The sequence below is a fragment of the Octopus bimaculoides genome, chromosome 10, assembly GCF_046866305.1.
Source record: "Octopus bimaculoides isolate indiv1 chromosome 10, ASM4686630v1, whole genome shotgun sequence".
Classification (NCBI taxonomy): Eukaryota; Metazoa; Mollusca; class Cephalopoda; order Octopoda; family Octopodidae; genus Octopus; species Octopus bimaculoides.
Genome location: NC_142937.1, coordinates 994,765 through 1,011,388, shown reverse-complemented (window position 1 = coordinate 1,011,388; position 16,624 = coordinate 994,765). Strand labels below are relative to the sequence as shown.

The 16,624-nt window shown below is 38.4% G+C and overlaps 1 protein-coding gene across 2 annotated transcripts in view; it reads left to right on the top strand.

Annotated features, from left to right (window-relative positions):
• LOC106867348 (intraflagellar transport protein 88 homolog) overlaps nucleotides 1–8,780 on the top strand; it is a 101,475-nt gene extending 92,695 nt beyond the window's left edge. For both annotated transcript variants that reach the window (XM_014912200.3, XM_089358285.1), the window contains exon 25: nucleotides 8,233–8,780. In XM_014912200.3, coding sequence (XP_014767686.1) covers nucleotides 8,233–8,351 — 119 coding nt within the window. In that variant the 3' untranslated portion in view covers nucleotides 8,352–8,780. The remainder of the gene's footprint in view (nucleotides 1–8,232) is intronic.
• The last annotated feature ends 7,844 nt before the right edge of the window (nucleotides 8,781–16,624 follow it).

Below are 16,624 nucleotides of genomic sequence, written 5' to 3'. Positions count from 1 at the left end.
GATATTTGCCTGCAGGCCTCTATTAGTTGCTGCAGCAAACTCACTATCTTATGTATAGGATATAAGGATAATTACTGAGTACATGATACCAAAAAAATAAAGAACCCCAAAAATGTAGCCAATCTGGCTTCTTCGTGCTCTAAAGGAGGGATTAACTATTAGAAAGACCGAATTATTATTGTTTAGAGGTTGTTAGTTATTTTATCACCCACTTCTTTTTTGTTTTGTAAAAAGAAAAATGGGGTATAGAGTATGCGGCAGAGATTAAATTAAAAGATTATTTTGTTTATTTCTTTGTATATTTTTTTATCTTGTTGTTGTTATTATTGTCGTTATTATTATTGTCGTTATTATTATTATTATTATTATTATTATTATTTTCTGTTATCTATTTTCTTTTGCATGACGTAGCTCCTCATATTTAAAAATACTTGACAGTCTTCTTCTTCTTCTTCTCCTCCTCCCACCACCATACAGAACCACCAGCAGCAGCAGCAGCATCAGCAGCAGTTGTTGTTTCTTTTAGCCCCAGGCTAGTGTTAATCCATCAGACCTATTCATCAAAGAGCAATATGTCCAATATGTAATTCCTTTTCATGATAAGATGACAGTCAGTGTGATTGGAGACAGATTTAGCTGCTATCTCTGACAATTCTTGTGACATCATAGAGGCTCTTTGTCTGGCTCATGCTTTAGGTGTTGCTGTTGCTGTAATAGGTGTTGTTTGTGTTTAGCCCCTGGCCAACCCTGATCAAGCACACCTATGCTCATAGACATTTATTTCCATTCCTAGAAAGTTCTGGGATCATTTAGGAGGCACCACTTTTAGGTTTTTAACTATTAATGTGCTTTTGCTTGGTGTTTATGTCATTGTGCATTGTATAGTGTTTGTGTTGTTGTTGTTGTGTGCTATAGTGTTCTATGTGTTGTTCTGTGTTGTTGTATGATGTTTGTGTTATTGTGCGTTGTATGGTGTTTGTGTTGCCATGCAGCATTATGTGCTGTGTTGATGTGAGATACAACATGTTGTATGTTGTTGTATGGTGTAGTGTGCTGTGCAGTGTTTGTGATGTTGTATGGTGTAGTGTTGTATGGCCAGATGTGCTGTAGTGTAACAGTGTGTAGTTCAGAAGACACCTTGATTTACATGGTCTGAATCTCTAAGCAATACGTCCATCAAGCAGATGTCACATCAGGTGTCATACGTTTCTTCCCTTTCACTGATGTGCCCCCACCACCCACAGAATTCTTTATCAGTGATGTTGATAACTTTCAGCATTTAGTTGTAACTCTTTACATTCCAAGATCAAATCTGGCCATGTCTCAATCAAATAATTAAAAACCATGTTCTTATGTTGATGTGATTAAGAAGTTAAGTGCAGTTGTGGCTGTGTTGTTACAGCATTTGCCCCCTAACCACATGGTTTCAAGTTCAGTCCCACTGCTAAGCAAATGTATTCTATAGTTCCAGACCAACCAAGGCCTTGTGAATTGATTAGTAAAAGGTAAAGTAAAGTTACCTTCTCATGTCATACTAACTCATAAGGGCCAGTTTCCTAGTTTTCTTGGCATATAAATTCCCTACCTGGACGGGTCTCTGGTCCATCACAGGGTTACTCATCTTTGCCAGCTAAGTAGACTGGAGCAACATGAAATGAAGTGTTTTGCTCAAGAACACAATGTGTTGCCTGGTCCAGGAATCGAAACCACAATCTTGCAAGCATAAGCTCAACATCGTAACCACTATGCCTCATGCCTCCACAGAATGGATTAGTGACTTTGGTAGATCGAAGCTAAAAACACCAGCCACGTGTGTGTGTGTGTGTTTTGTGTGTAATTCACAGCCATTGTTCCAGTTAACTCTGAAAATTATAAAGAATGTGGTAAAATAGCCTTTATTAAGTTGGTGTTTTGAACATAATTCAACATGAAATTTTAATGAGAGGATTTTTAATGTAAAAGATGAAGTTTGCAACATAGAACCAACTGTAGGCTTGGGCAGATTTATATGAAAAATGCTAATAATGTCACCTAGAATTATGCACTAAAGAGAGTGTCTTTAATTATATCAAAGTGTTCTTTCTACTGTGTATCAGCTCCTGTTTAGAATTCCTTCCTTCCCAGACAAGTAGCCTGTGTCTGCTCTATCCATTCTTTCATTTTTGGAGTCGGTGTTGAAGTTGGATGCACACACTATATAACTAACTACAGCCATCACTTGCAATCAACTATGACTTGGTGACATGCCCTGCATTCACAAATTGTTTTAAATTCTTATATTTTTGGTTGCTGAAATAGACACTCCCTCAGCCCTTTCACCCTAGACCCAATGGAACATTGAGGATATAATGGCTGGACGGAGGGAGCACTGCACCAGTATTTCATACTCAGCTGGTACTCATTTCAGTGAGGTGTATTGGAGCGATGCTAAATAAAGTGCCTTTCTGAAAGACACAGCATAGTACCTTGTCAAGGAATTGAACCCATGACCTTATGATTGTGAACCTAACACCCAAATCATTAGAGCATGAGCCTTCACACTTCATATGCATGCACATACACACACACACATAGATATAGATCCACTCACATTTAGATATGGTCACTAGAAATGCAGGAACCTCATATGGAACTTCTTAATATGTCTGAAGAAGGTATTCATCGATCCATTGACAGTGCTCCACAGCCAATTAGAAATTGGTTGGGGTTATGATCAACTGTACATATATGCACATGTACTTGCATGCATAGAGGTAGTCTGTTCCTGTTCAGAGTTTGACCACTTCATCTTTCTCGTCAGATATGTTTTTTTCTGTGCATGAGCACATAAGTGGCTTTCAAGCCTCGAGAGCTGCTTAAAATTTGCATTACAAACAGTGCAAATATGTGGCACAGTGTTGATTGTCTTGTATGATTTGTGGATACACACATGGATATGCATGTACACACACACACACACACGAACACACGCATATATATAAGTAAGGATGTCCAGGTATCAGTGCATTACAGCTGTTTCAAGTGGCTCCATTTAAATGATTCATGCAAACATTACATCAATTTGATATAAACTGCTCTCCTCAGAGCAGACGACCATATAGATTTCCAAAATACAAGATACACCATTATAATTTCTTAGCAAATATTTAATCAGAACTAGAGACTAAAATAATTACATTGCTTCTCTTTACTATTTTTGCTACAAAAAAAAGTAAAGAGAAGCAATGTAATTATTTTAGTCTCTAGTTCTGATGAAATATTTGCTAAAAAATTATAACGCTGTATCCCTGTTGCATATTCGTTTTTTATTCACCTAATGCAGACCATACCGGATTGACTTGATGCCTCAACTTAAGTACCTGATTCAACTGAATCTTAATTATTTCTATATATACACACGCACACACGTATGTATATATATATATATATATATATATATATATTTCTTTCATTGTTTATTTGTTTCAGTCATTTGACTGTGGCCATGCTGGAACACTGCCTTGGAGGGTTTCAGCTAAACAAATCGACCCCAGGACTTATTTTTTTAAGCCTAGTATTTATTCTATCGGTCTCTTTTGCTGAACTGCTAGGTTGCAGGGATGTAAACATGCCAACACTGGTTGTCAAGTGGTGATAAGGGGACAAACACAAAGACACTCACACACGCGCACATGCACACACACACACACACACACATATCAAAGTATTGACCAGATCATCAGATGTTGTCACAATGGTGTCATTCTTTTCCATCTTGACCCAAATTGCTTAACTAGGTCATCTTCCCATTATTGTGGAAGCTATCCAAGTGGCCTTTTCTGATCTTTTGGATATCACTGAGCAAGTGCATGGGCCCACCTGTTATCTGTGAACCTTACAACATATCTAGCCCAGTGGAACTTGTGTTTTCTGTACTCTGCAATCACATCATTCACTCCACTTCATTCGCAAATTATCTTATTTCAAATTTGTTCTTGTAATGATATTCCTAGTATGTAACTTTCCATGGCCCTTTGTTTCATCTTATAAGCTAAAACTATATATATACATACATGGTCAGGGACCTAGCGTTTCAACCTTGCAGGTGATAAGGCCTAAATCTTTAGAAGCTGAGGGGAACACAATAGATAATAAATACTTTGCTATTTTTCTTCTTTTTCCTCCTCCTACTTGCTATTTAGCTTTATTTCTTAATCTATGTTTATGGTTAGGTATGTTATATAAAATAATGTCAATGTCTACCTGTTGTCACCTGCAGGTGGAGATCAGCATTTTAAACTTATTGTAAGAAAATGCCGATACACTGGTGAGGTAGGGGGGGTGTATGATAAATCTATTTTCTTTTTTCTTTTGTTTTGTTATTATATCCTTTATTTTTTTTGTTTATTTTATTTTGTTATGAGAATATTTCACTTCATCATGTTATGGAAAAAGTCATTCATCTCTTTTCCTGGAATCCATCAAAAGACACAAGAAAATTATCTTACTATAATCTATAACATAACAGAGACTTCGTGGAAAATAACATAAAAACAAACATAAAAAGGGCTTCATGGATTGTGTACCCACCACCCTTTATAGAAATTGTTCCAGGATCTTCCCCTCTGCACCGAAGAAAAATGCAATATAATAAAACAATGCACACCTTTGCTAATGAAAAGATAAAAGATCATATTACATTACAGACATTGAAATTTACCCTCAAAATTGGTCCAAATTGCATATGGTAACAAACAGTATGGGCAGTGAAAACACAAGGGTAGCAATACCAGCAGAACTGTAGAATCACCTATTCACCCCACCCACATAAAAATTAAGGTTAGATTACAAGCACTTTAGATGTATCACTAGAAACTATTAGGAACATAACACACACACGTATATCATCATCATCATCATCATCATTTAATGCTTGTCTTTCCTGCTGGCATGGGTTGGATGATTTGACAGTGGCTGGCAAGCCAGACGACTGTCCCAAGCTCGAGATAGATAGATAGATAGATAGATAGATATCATCCTCCTCCTCATCATCATCTCTTAATGCCCATGTCCCATGCTAGCATGGGTTAGATGTCTTGACTAGATCTCTTGGGTCTAAAGACGGTGTTGTTCTCCAGTATCTCCTATGTCATGGTTTCTATAGCTGGATGCCCATCTCAGTGCTAACTACTTAGTAACATGTACTGGGGGCTTTTTTCATAATACCAGCTCTAGTGAGATTGATATATATATATATATATACATATATATACACATACATACATACATATGTTTGTGTGTGTGCATGGACAAAGGACGTTAAATGATGATGATGATGATGATTATATTCATAATATACACCATAGCTTAGATCATAAACAGTTTATGTATGCATATATAAATATATGTCATATAAGTGAATGTATGTATGTATATAATTTATCTGTCTATATATATATATATGTATGTATGTATGCATATACAATCATGCACACACATGAATATTGGCATTCCTCTACATAAACTGCGTCCCCTCTTGTTTGCTTTCTCACTGCCCCCCCCCCCCTTTGCATGACTGCAGGCTAATCTATTACTTAGAGATGACATCAATACAGGAAATAGCTCACAGGATTAGCAAAGATGAGGGATTATCCCGTTCCCACATATTTCTTATAACACTATTGTATTGTGTTTATTTATCCATTTATTTATTTAATTTTGTACTCTTCTTTTGTCAACTGTTTGCATAATGATGAGGGTGCTGGTGAAGTTGGGGGGGGGGGTTGCTGATGATGGGTAAAAGTGTTTGGGTCGTAATGAACCTGTTTAAGATGGTAGCAGAGGCTGTTTTATTTATTTATTTATTGTATTTTCTTATTTCTTATTTCCACAAACAAGTTCTGCACTACCCATTTTTACCTCCTTTGTGTCTGCCTGCACCTGCAATTATGTGTAAAAGTATATGTACGGGGTGGTATCAAAAGGTTCCTGGACTAGTTAAATTTAATAAAAAATAACTTATTCACCTGAGTTTTCACACCATCTCCTGCCATTTTTGAAATCCAGCCTGGAAGTCATTTTCCATAAGCGAGTTGAGGACCTTTTGTGATTTGCTCTGGATATTAGCAACGGTGTTAAATCAGTGACCTTTGAGCTGCATTTTTATCTTGGGGAAGAGATGGAATTCTGTAGGTGCTAAATCTGGTAAATAAGATGGGTGTGGAAGTGATGGCATGTCGTTTTTGGTGAGAAACTCACAAGTGAGGAGAGCTCAGTGAAGAATCCAGTTCTTCATGCTCTATAGATCCAACCTCTTTCATCGAATGTCTACCCTCAAACACTTCAAAACATCAAAGTAGGACTCTCAGTTGATGGTTTGGCTCTGGGGGTTGAATTCTCAATGCACAATACCACATTTCCATGGATGACGCTCATGGCAGATCTTCCAGACAGTTCGTCATCTTCCCATTGCCTTGTCACTGAAAGCTTGCAGAAGCATGCTCAACGTTTCTGTAGCAGCTTCCTGTCCATGACAAAATCACAGACTACAGCAGACACACGTGATCACATAAACACAAATTTCACAATTTGTGAAGTAAACACAGCAATGTCACTCGGCACACAGCCTCATGAAGGTCACTGCTAGCTCTCACTGTGCATGCAACCATGTGCTGCCATCTGTTGGTGCACTACAGAACTAGTCTGGGAACTTTTTGATGCCACTTCTTATGTATGTATGTATGTATGTATGTATGCATGTACTTTCCTTGCTGATCTGGAGCAAGGATTGTTATAGTAGTAGTAGAAAAGACAGAGAGAAGGGACAGCTCACTTGAGGGGTCAAGGCTAGTGTTTGTGTCTTTTTGTGGTTGAATGTTTATCAGTTGAGTGACTTTTCTTTGAAAGTAGTTCAATATATATATATATATATATAGATATATATATATATATATATATATATATATATAATTATAATAATAATAATAAGAAGAAGAAGAAGAATAAATGTGAAAGCGAATGTCAGTGTGTTACATATTTTCAGCTTTATTTCTCTGACCCCCTCTCTCACTATTCTATGGCACTTCTACTATTCCTCATGCTTTACTCCTCTCTCACTATTCAATGACTCTTCATTTTTCTTCATTTTAGGATTTTTTTCTTAATCCTAATATTTTGAAATAGATACTTCCCTAAATATTATAACTATTTCCAAAAGTAAGTTCCAAAATAAACATTTTGAAAAAAAACTTTCTCTAAATATTATAACTGTATCAAGTAATTTAACCATAACATGTACTTCATAACGTTTGGGACTGAAATACGTATTGAACTCATTCTCTCATACAATATTACCTCTCATAACTCTCTACTATTAAAATGTTGGAAACTTAATATTTTTTCAGATATTACTAAAATTTGTTGGAGCTATGGAGATTTAGTGCACTCCATCTGCATGAAAATAGATTCAACTAATTTTATTATTACCTTAAAAAATACAAAAAGATATTAAATTTCAAACATTTTTATGGTCAAATACGTTTAGAGCAATTCCAAACCATAAAAGTCGCAGTTTAAAATAATGTTTAGCAACAGTGGTGTAATTTTCCTTCAAACTATGACCAGGAGTTTAGATACGTACCAGCTACTACAAATAATCGTTTGTACAAAAAGTAAGGCCCTACGTACATAAAATTGCCTTTAAATTAAGTAGCAGCAGAAGAATTATCGTTGAACTTTCAAAAGGCAAGTTCATTGTTGCCTACAGCCAGCCGTATGTTGGTTGTTCAAGGGTAGGGAATGGAAACAAGCTATTTGTACTGACCCTGAATGGGAAGACGAAAAATGTTTATCATGCAGCTTTGCAATGAGTTCCAAGTCAACAAATTATATCATTGCTTTGATCAAGTTTAATAGAATTTAATATGTACTCAATGCAGGAAATGTCATTGTTGAGCCCAAGGCCCAATGAAGAGACCTCCACAGAAGCTAGCTTAAAAACCATCCTATCGGGTGTCTTTAAAGCTTGTATGCATATATATATATATATATATATATATATATATATACATGCAGAGACAAACTGTGTGTGTGTGTGTGTGTGTGTGTGTGTGTGTGTGTGTGTGTGTGTGTGTGTGTGTGTGTGTGTGTGTCATCATCACCATCATCATTGTCAACATTTAGCATCCATGTTGGTACTCTCCCAAATTTGTATTTCATGATATAGCATGATGTTTACTACTTTTCTTTCTCCAGATGCCACGTACACAGATCCACTCGGACCACAGGCAGAACGGCCAAAGACAGCGGCACGACGACGGGAAGTTGAGGATGAATTTGCTGATGAAGAAATCGAAGATTTATTACCAGAATAGCAAGAAAAGGGCCGGGGAGGAAAACAAAACATGCAACATTCCAAGAACAGACATTAATTACACATTCTAAATAGATATTCCTCTCTTTGAACGATGTACACTATATGTATGTGTGTGTGTGTGTAACATATGTATGTAAATATATATATGTGTATATATATGTGTGTGTGTGTATGTATGTCGATACATATATGTATGTATACATGCATATATGTATACACACACACACACACACACACACACACATTTGTTTATTGGGGGTGGTTATGTTTCTTTTAATATCCACCATTAAAATATGAAATGGTTGTATGAATAATGTACTGGACTAAATGCTTTTGGATGGTTCACAAGTCCTGAGCCTACTGTTTTCATTTTTGTCTTAGTGAAATGTACTCTTGATTGTTATAAATACTAATTTGAAACAGAAAAGGGAAACTGGCTCTTTGGTAGGCCTTGAATTCTGTTGTCTTTTGCTTACTGGATAGCTGAGTTATTAATTCCACAGAGAGTTTACTAATTAGTAACTTGGTCACTTGAGTTGTGATGGAGGGCCTACTCTTCTTTTCAGGTTCAAGTTGGTGTTTTTAATAAATGTCAAAAATCTTAGCCCTTAAAGTTCATAACACCTCATCATGGTTTGGTTGTTTTGGTTGTTGTTTTAGCTAGCTGTGGGAATAAGAGATACCAAAAGCTTGTGATGAGCCAATGGAAGGAGCCGCTGTGTAGTTATTTGACTTGCTAAAAAGAAGCGGCTAATTCTTCATGAAACCAAACCCCACCCTCTTAGAAAAAGAACACACTGCGGAGGTTTTTCTGAAGTTTATTATCCCTGCAAATAAGTTGGGATGGTCATGGCATGAATGCTTTGATCATTGAATTGTTTAATCAACTCTTGACTTGGAGACTAAACAACAATAACAACAACTGACCTTGCGTTTATGTAGTAAATCAGTAAACTAATTTCTTTTCTCATTTTCATCATTAGATCACAAACCTCAGATTTGAGCACATTTCAGATTGTTTTTTATTTCTTTTATGTGTTTGTATTTGTGGCCATTGTGGTTGTATTTACAAAACACCACTGTACAAATGATCAGAATGAATGGTGAAGCTGAAGTTGTTGAGCTGTGGGCTGGAGTCCCACAAATTTGAACATTAGAGCCCTTCATCACTGTTCTGGAAACCAGCAAGTAGTTTGAGGCCATAAGGGCCTGGGCTTTGCAGCTGCACCGTGGTGCAGCATCATTGATCTGGTGACACTGACTGATCTGCACTCTGTTGATCACACAACTTTGCTAGGAAGAAACCACAGATGCTCTGACCTTGGGTGCCTTTAGTGAAGTTCCTTCTCAGGTCGCTAGTTTGAGGACCCTTTACTCCCACCAGCAGAAAGTAAGTCATGCTCCCCCATCGCTCTCTGTCTCATTTTGTACCTGGTATTCCCTTACTGTTTGGTCAAATTACTTCACTTCTAAAATTAAAGAAAGATAGTGCAACAGATAAAAACATAAAGGGTGGAAGCAGGAACCAGCTATCAGCTGCACAAGAAAGGGGTGACAATTGCAGGTAGCCAGAGTGCAACAACCACAAGTGATGAATTGGCAGAGATGTTAGAGCATTCGATAAGTTACCTGATTGTATTCATTCTGATTCGCGGCATTCTGAGTTCCAGTGCCATCAAGGTGGACTTTGCTTGTCGTCCTCCAAGACCCGATACAAAAGTGCAAACCCAGGGCAGTGAATGAGCAGGAACTGTAAGAATGTTGGACAAAATGCTTTGAGGTATTTGTTCAAGTTCTCTACATTCTGAGTCCAAATTTTACAATGACAATTGTGTGGTAGACTTAATCCATTTTCTTGTTTGACATCATCACCTGACATTTTCAATGTCTTCAGTGGAGTCCATTTTGTTGCAAGCATTCACACCAGATTTCCAGTTAAAGGCCATCATCCTCCCTCCCTCCTCCTCACTAGCCTTGGAGACCCTATGAATTGTCATGGGCACTGTTAAAGCATTACCTACCTAAGAGATTAATATTAACCACAGAAATCTATGGTCACAGAATTATAAGGAAGATGGTGATTGAGATGTTGTGGTCTTTGTACATTTTCCAACAATTTAGAAATGTTCATCTGTCAGAGTGACAAGAACATTTAGTCATCCTTAAGAATGACTAATGATTTGCACAGTGACTTTGTCTTAAGTGAAGAATAATTGCAATACCATCAACCTCCTCTCTTAACTGTGACAATCTTTGGTCCAGTTGTAAGACCAGATCAAAATGACCAGGGATACAGTGGAGGACCAAGACATCTCACTTGCCTCATCTTGCTCTCTGCACTCCACAGTGCATTACTGCAACCACTTTTCCTGCCATTGAACCATGGAGGTTTTCTTCCAGAGCCTACTGGATTCAGTCTTCACTTCATTGGAATGTAGAAAGGAAAAGAAAATCAGAAATGGATATTCTTTGAATAACAAGCAAACATTAACATTGCTCATCAGAAGAGACTTCTTAATTTGTTACACATATTTGACAACCATACAGCATCACTGGACTTGGTTAAACATGTTTTTTTTATGTCTTCTACTCATTATAGATAGAAGTATGTGAAAAATGACCATGCTTTTATTTGGTTGAAACTGGGCTAAATAATTGCATGCCTTGCAGTATTTAGGTTTGTCCTTTTACATACTGAGTTCAATTTTTGGCTAGGTCAGCTTTGTTGTTTGATAAAATAAAGTACCACTGGGGTCGATACAATAAAGTACCACTCAAATACTGGGTCGATGTGATCAACGAACTCCCTCTCCCCAAATCTGAGATTTTACATCTATGTTAGAAACAATTATGAAGAATGGTAAGCTGGCAGAATCGTTAGAGTCTCAGAAAAAATGCTGTTGTTTTACATTGTGAGTCCAAATCGTACTGAGGTCGACTTTGCCTTTCATACCTCCAGGGTCGATAAAATAAAGTACCAGTCAAGTACTAGTATTGATGGAATCAACTCATCACCTCCTCACAAAATGTTTGGTTTTGTGCCTAAATCAGATTATTATTATTATTATTATTGTTGTTGTTGTTATTGAAGGCTGTGAGCTGGTATAATAGTTAGCACACTGGACGAAATGCTGAGCGGTATTTCGCTCGTTGCTACGTTCTGAGCTCAAATTCCGCCGAGATTGACTTTGCCTTTGATCCTTTCGAAGTCGATAAAATAAATACCAGTCAAACACTGTGGTCGATGCAATCAAATAACTCCTTCCCTGAAAATGATGACCTTATGCCGAAATATGAATCCATTATTGGTTTCAAAGGCCAGCAAATTCTCGGGAGGGGTTAAGTTGATTATATCGACCCCAGTGTTCAACTGGTCTTTATTTTATTGGCCCTGAAAGGCAGAGTCGATCTTGGTGGAATCTGAACTCAAGCCATAAAGAAGGACAAAATGCTGCTTAGCATTTCGCCTGGCGTGATAACGATTCTGCCATCTCATCGCCTATTATAATTATTACTGAGACAGCGAGCTGGCAGGATTGTTAGCACACCAGGAAGAAATGTTTAGTGGCATTTTGTCCGTCTTTATATTTTGAGTTCAAATACCGCTGGGATTGATTTTGCCTTTCATCCTTTCAGGGTCAATAAATTAAGTAGTAGTGAAACACTGGGGTCGATTTAATCGATTAGTCCCATCCCTCAAAATTTCAGGCCTTGTGCCTATAGTAGAAAAGATTATTTTTATGGATGCTATTCTGGGAAGACATGGTGGCTTGAAGCTCCGTAAGTCGTAAGACACCGTTCTTTCGTTTTTATTGTTTCAGCCTTGTTTTAAACATTGTCTGGACAGTGCTGGTAGTATTTCTGTTTTGCAGGTGGATGCACATCAGTATTTTTTAACTTTCTTCAACTATCGGAAAAAGCAAAGATTTTGCTGTTTTCCGAATATTTTGAAACATGGCGGAGAACGAAGTAATCATAATATTCAATAAAGGGACGTGTTCTTTGTCCGCAAAGAGAGAGAATACTGGCGTAGTGTTGGCTACCGTAAATGACATCACCGCCAACTCTGACACGAGCACATTTTCGTCTCTTAGCCGCGTAAAAAAACATTTGACAGTTCAGTAAAGTAGCAACTGAATAACAATAACAACAACCACCAATTATAAAGAAATGAAACCTAAAGAAGGAACGAAAGCAAAGGAAAGTTTGAAAGATACGCGAACCCCACCGCCGCCTATTCCTTTGATGTCACTGCAGCCGCTGAAGTAGTTACAACCATGACAAGAGATGCCGGAAAGGGAATTTCTTTTGCGATTGCTGCAAGAAATCTGAAAGTTTCCCCCATAGATGAAGAGTGAAAACTGGCGAGGGGAAATGTAAAAAGAAATAGGAGATGAGCAGCCCTCCACCCTTCACCCGACGTGATCGGAAACATTTTGAGATACACTGTAACATACCACTGCATCAGAGTAAAATCTCACAGGGTGGAAAATGCTACTGAGACCCAGAATCAAAAAACCTTTGGGCGCGTGTGGGAACACAATATCCACATTACTCAAGGAAAGAAGTTTGGTACAATTGAAGTGATATTAGGAACTGAAGAAGTCAGATTTCATTCGGCGACGACATTGAGCAAAAAAACTTCCTAATCCTCAGCTATAGGGGCCAACGCCTTACTAAAGTTAGGGTGATAAACGTGCCGCTAGAAATATCCATCACTCAGTTGGTGGCGGCCGTCTTGGCAGGTATAGAGAGAGGCAAAAGTGACTACCTTGGAAGTAAAGAAAATACCGCAACAAAACTGGTCAGGTATAGGTACGCAACTGACCATACAATCTAGCCAAACCTATATTGACGAACTACCTGACTTAATAGAACTTCCAAATAGCACACACGTGTCAATGTTACTGGAGGGTAGAAAGCTAAGATGCCACGTGGATTTGTAACCCAAAAGCTTTCTGCCCTCAAACAAAGAAAGCAAAATTGCCAATACTGCAAAGACAAAATTACGAGGGAGTTCTCAAGACATTAATACTTACACTCAAACCAAGACAACGAAGGAGTTTGTTCTTGAGTGCCACAGAAAAGCATGCTTCTCCTGAACGCCTTGCTCCCCAAACCGATAACAACAGCAATGACATGGAGAAAGACGAGCAGGTCGAACCATGGATCACTATAACAAAAGGGGCCGGCGAAGTAGGAGGAAGTTACGTAACCCTACTCCAAGAACACATCAGAAACAAATGCAAAAAGCACAATTGTAGCCCAATTCACAACCACTCCAACAACAACAAAAATACATCAACAACAATGAGAAAACACAAACACATAAACAGCCAATAATGAAACTGCAAAAACAACAAAATACTTCCGACTGGATACAAAATGTATTCATCAATTTCGCTATTGTGAACAAAAGCAACAGTGAATTGGTGGATTGTGTAAAGCAAAATGGACACAGATGGGAAAGAATTTGAAGATTTCATCCTCAAAATCCCGAAGGACAGGTTATTAATTTAAACGTCCTCAGACGTTTATAAAACAGTCCGTGAAAAATTCTCAACTAGTGTTGGGATTTTTAAAAAGACAATGGACAAAAATCTTTTGGAAGGGCCTTTTAAAAACAATTCGGCAGTAGAAAGGTCCGGAACATCTAGCCTTCTCGAAAATTAAGGTGAGTTCCTCCTCTTCTTTCTCCGACTAGCATGACTCTGCTGAGAGTGGAGTGTGTGAAGGTGCTTGACCTGGGATCAGTTTGGAAGCAAGGTCACTTGCTCAACGATCTCAGGGCACTTGATTTAGATGTAGCCTCCGTTAGCGAAGCAAGAATTTCCGAAAAGCATGCTGTAGCATCAGTTCTCGAAGACTACAAGATAATCTTATTATGTGGTCTATCAGAAGCAGGTGGCGGTGTAGCTGTGCAATTCCGGAAATCTTCAGAGTTTCCAGTCTGGACAATCTTCTTGAACCCGGACGGTAAGGTGTTTATCCTGAACGTGAATGGCAGCTCGTGTTTTTGACGGAGTTGCGGGCCTGGGTAAAGGATAGACCGAGATTAGGCACCAGGAACCTAGAATGTCGTCAGGCGCTCACAGTCCTCTACAAGTCGGGCAATAGGATCGGTGGATGTTCCACTTTAGTAGTATTTAGAGGATTAGTGGCGGAAAAGTGCGAAGACATCCTCGATTAAATGCTTATTTCGCCCAACTTTACATTCTGAGCTCAAATTCCGCCGAGGTCGGCTTAGCCTTTCATCCTTTCATGGTCAGTAAAATAAGTACCAGTCAAGCGTTGGGGTGGATGAAATCGACTAACCCTCTCCTTCAAAGTTGCAGGACATTGTATTGTAAATGAGTGTCACTGCCATACAAGCGCTGTCATTCATTTCCAATATTTTGTGAGAACGTGTTATAATGCTTAAAATGTTCGATTGTTATAACGCCCACTTCGGTATACGGTATATTTAGTAAAACCAGTAAAGACACGACTATCTCTGTTTTTCTTTATTTGGCACTATGGCCACAACACAGATGGGGACACTACAAGGACAGACACAACACCACAATGGGGACACAAAACATAAACCGAATGACAATGAGATGTTATATAATGAAGAAATGAAATGGCTGCATGGGCCCCATAACCATGTAGTACCATTTGAATCGTTTATATAAACAATTTACCATCGTTCACTTTTTCTGTGTAATTCTTAATTATCTGTCTTTTCTCTCTTTTTTTTAAAATTATATTTATAACAAAAAAACACTTACTTTTTTTCGTTCTTTTTTTTCTTAGATTTTTTTTTTTAATACCTCATAAACGGTTCCAAATCCCTGAGTTCGATCACTGGTGGCAGCTCGTCGAACATCACCGCTACTCCGGGCGGATCAATTTTGTTTCCGCACATGTCTTTTAGTTTCTCGTATGTGACCCTATCGACCACAATGGCCTTCACATTTTCAGAATAGACATCTGTTGGTAACTTAATTCTTATAATGTGCTTGAATTTAAGAATTTTCTTCTCTGTCTCCTCATTTTTTGAGTAAGTTACAAAATTCCAATTGTTTTTCCATCTTCTTGGTTTTTTCTCTTCTTCTGTTACTGATGTATTTCCTTCTCGAACTCCATACCACTTATCCCATTCATTGTCAGATGTTTCAACTCTCGAAACCTTTTCCTTCGCTGGGGAAACCGGCGTCATTATCGCTGTTCCCTCCTCTTGTAAATCCACCTGTTTAGTAGTTGCCTTCTCTCTTTCTTTCTCTGTCACCTCTTCATCTGCATTCCCTCTGGTTACAGCTTCCTTTTCCACTTCTTTCTTCTTTTTCTGTTTCTCTGGTGGTGAGTTTGTTCTTCCACTCCTCCTTCGTTTTCTTTCCATTACCGTAAATCCCTCCTCCGTTGTATTTTCTTCTGTCTCTGTCTGTACTACCTGGTTCGTGTCTTCCTGTTTTTCTGTTGGTTCTCTCTGCGGGCATCTCGCCTTCATGTGGCCTTTCTCGCCACATGCAAAACATGTAGGCGGCCTGCCCTCCACTTTCACTCTTAATTTTTGGTCGTCAGGTAGCGCTATCTCCTCGTCAATTCTATTAAGGTCTTCCACTGTTGCCTGGATAGTCAGTTCGATTCCATATCCCCAATAATCCACACTCTTTGTTCTTGTGGCCTTCAATATCTTGGCCTCTTCTTTCATGTTGTACTTTATTGCTGTCATGAGCCATGCTTCATCTAGTTCTGGGGGTAGTTTGCCTATTCGCACTCTGGCCACACGTTTGCCACAGTACGACGGCCACAGCACCCATTCCTCCGATCGTATAGCTTCCATAGAGTTCTTAATTGCTTCTATTTCTGTTGCAAATCGTACCTCCACAGTGGCATACTTTTTTCCTCTAGTTACAAAAGTTGCTTGTTTTCTGATACCTTTCAGGCACTCCTCGATCGCCTCAACTGTCGCAAGCTCTATCCTTCTAGTTGCCACCTTCATGGTTTTAAAAACCACAGTTCTCTTTTTCACACTTTCTGTCAGTTCCACAGGCGGTGTCAACGTCAGCGTGTTTCCGACCCTCGCCAGCAACTTCTCACATTCCTTCATCTTCTTCGGATCAACCTTAATTTCGATTATTTCCAGCTTTCCTTCCTCTGTTCCTTTTCCAGTCGCGGCCGCATAACTTTGGCCACCTACCGGTGCTTTCTCCATTTTCCACAACGGGAAGACACAAAAAAACACGAACAATATCAACAATTAACACCAATGATTGACACTCAATTTTA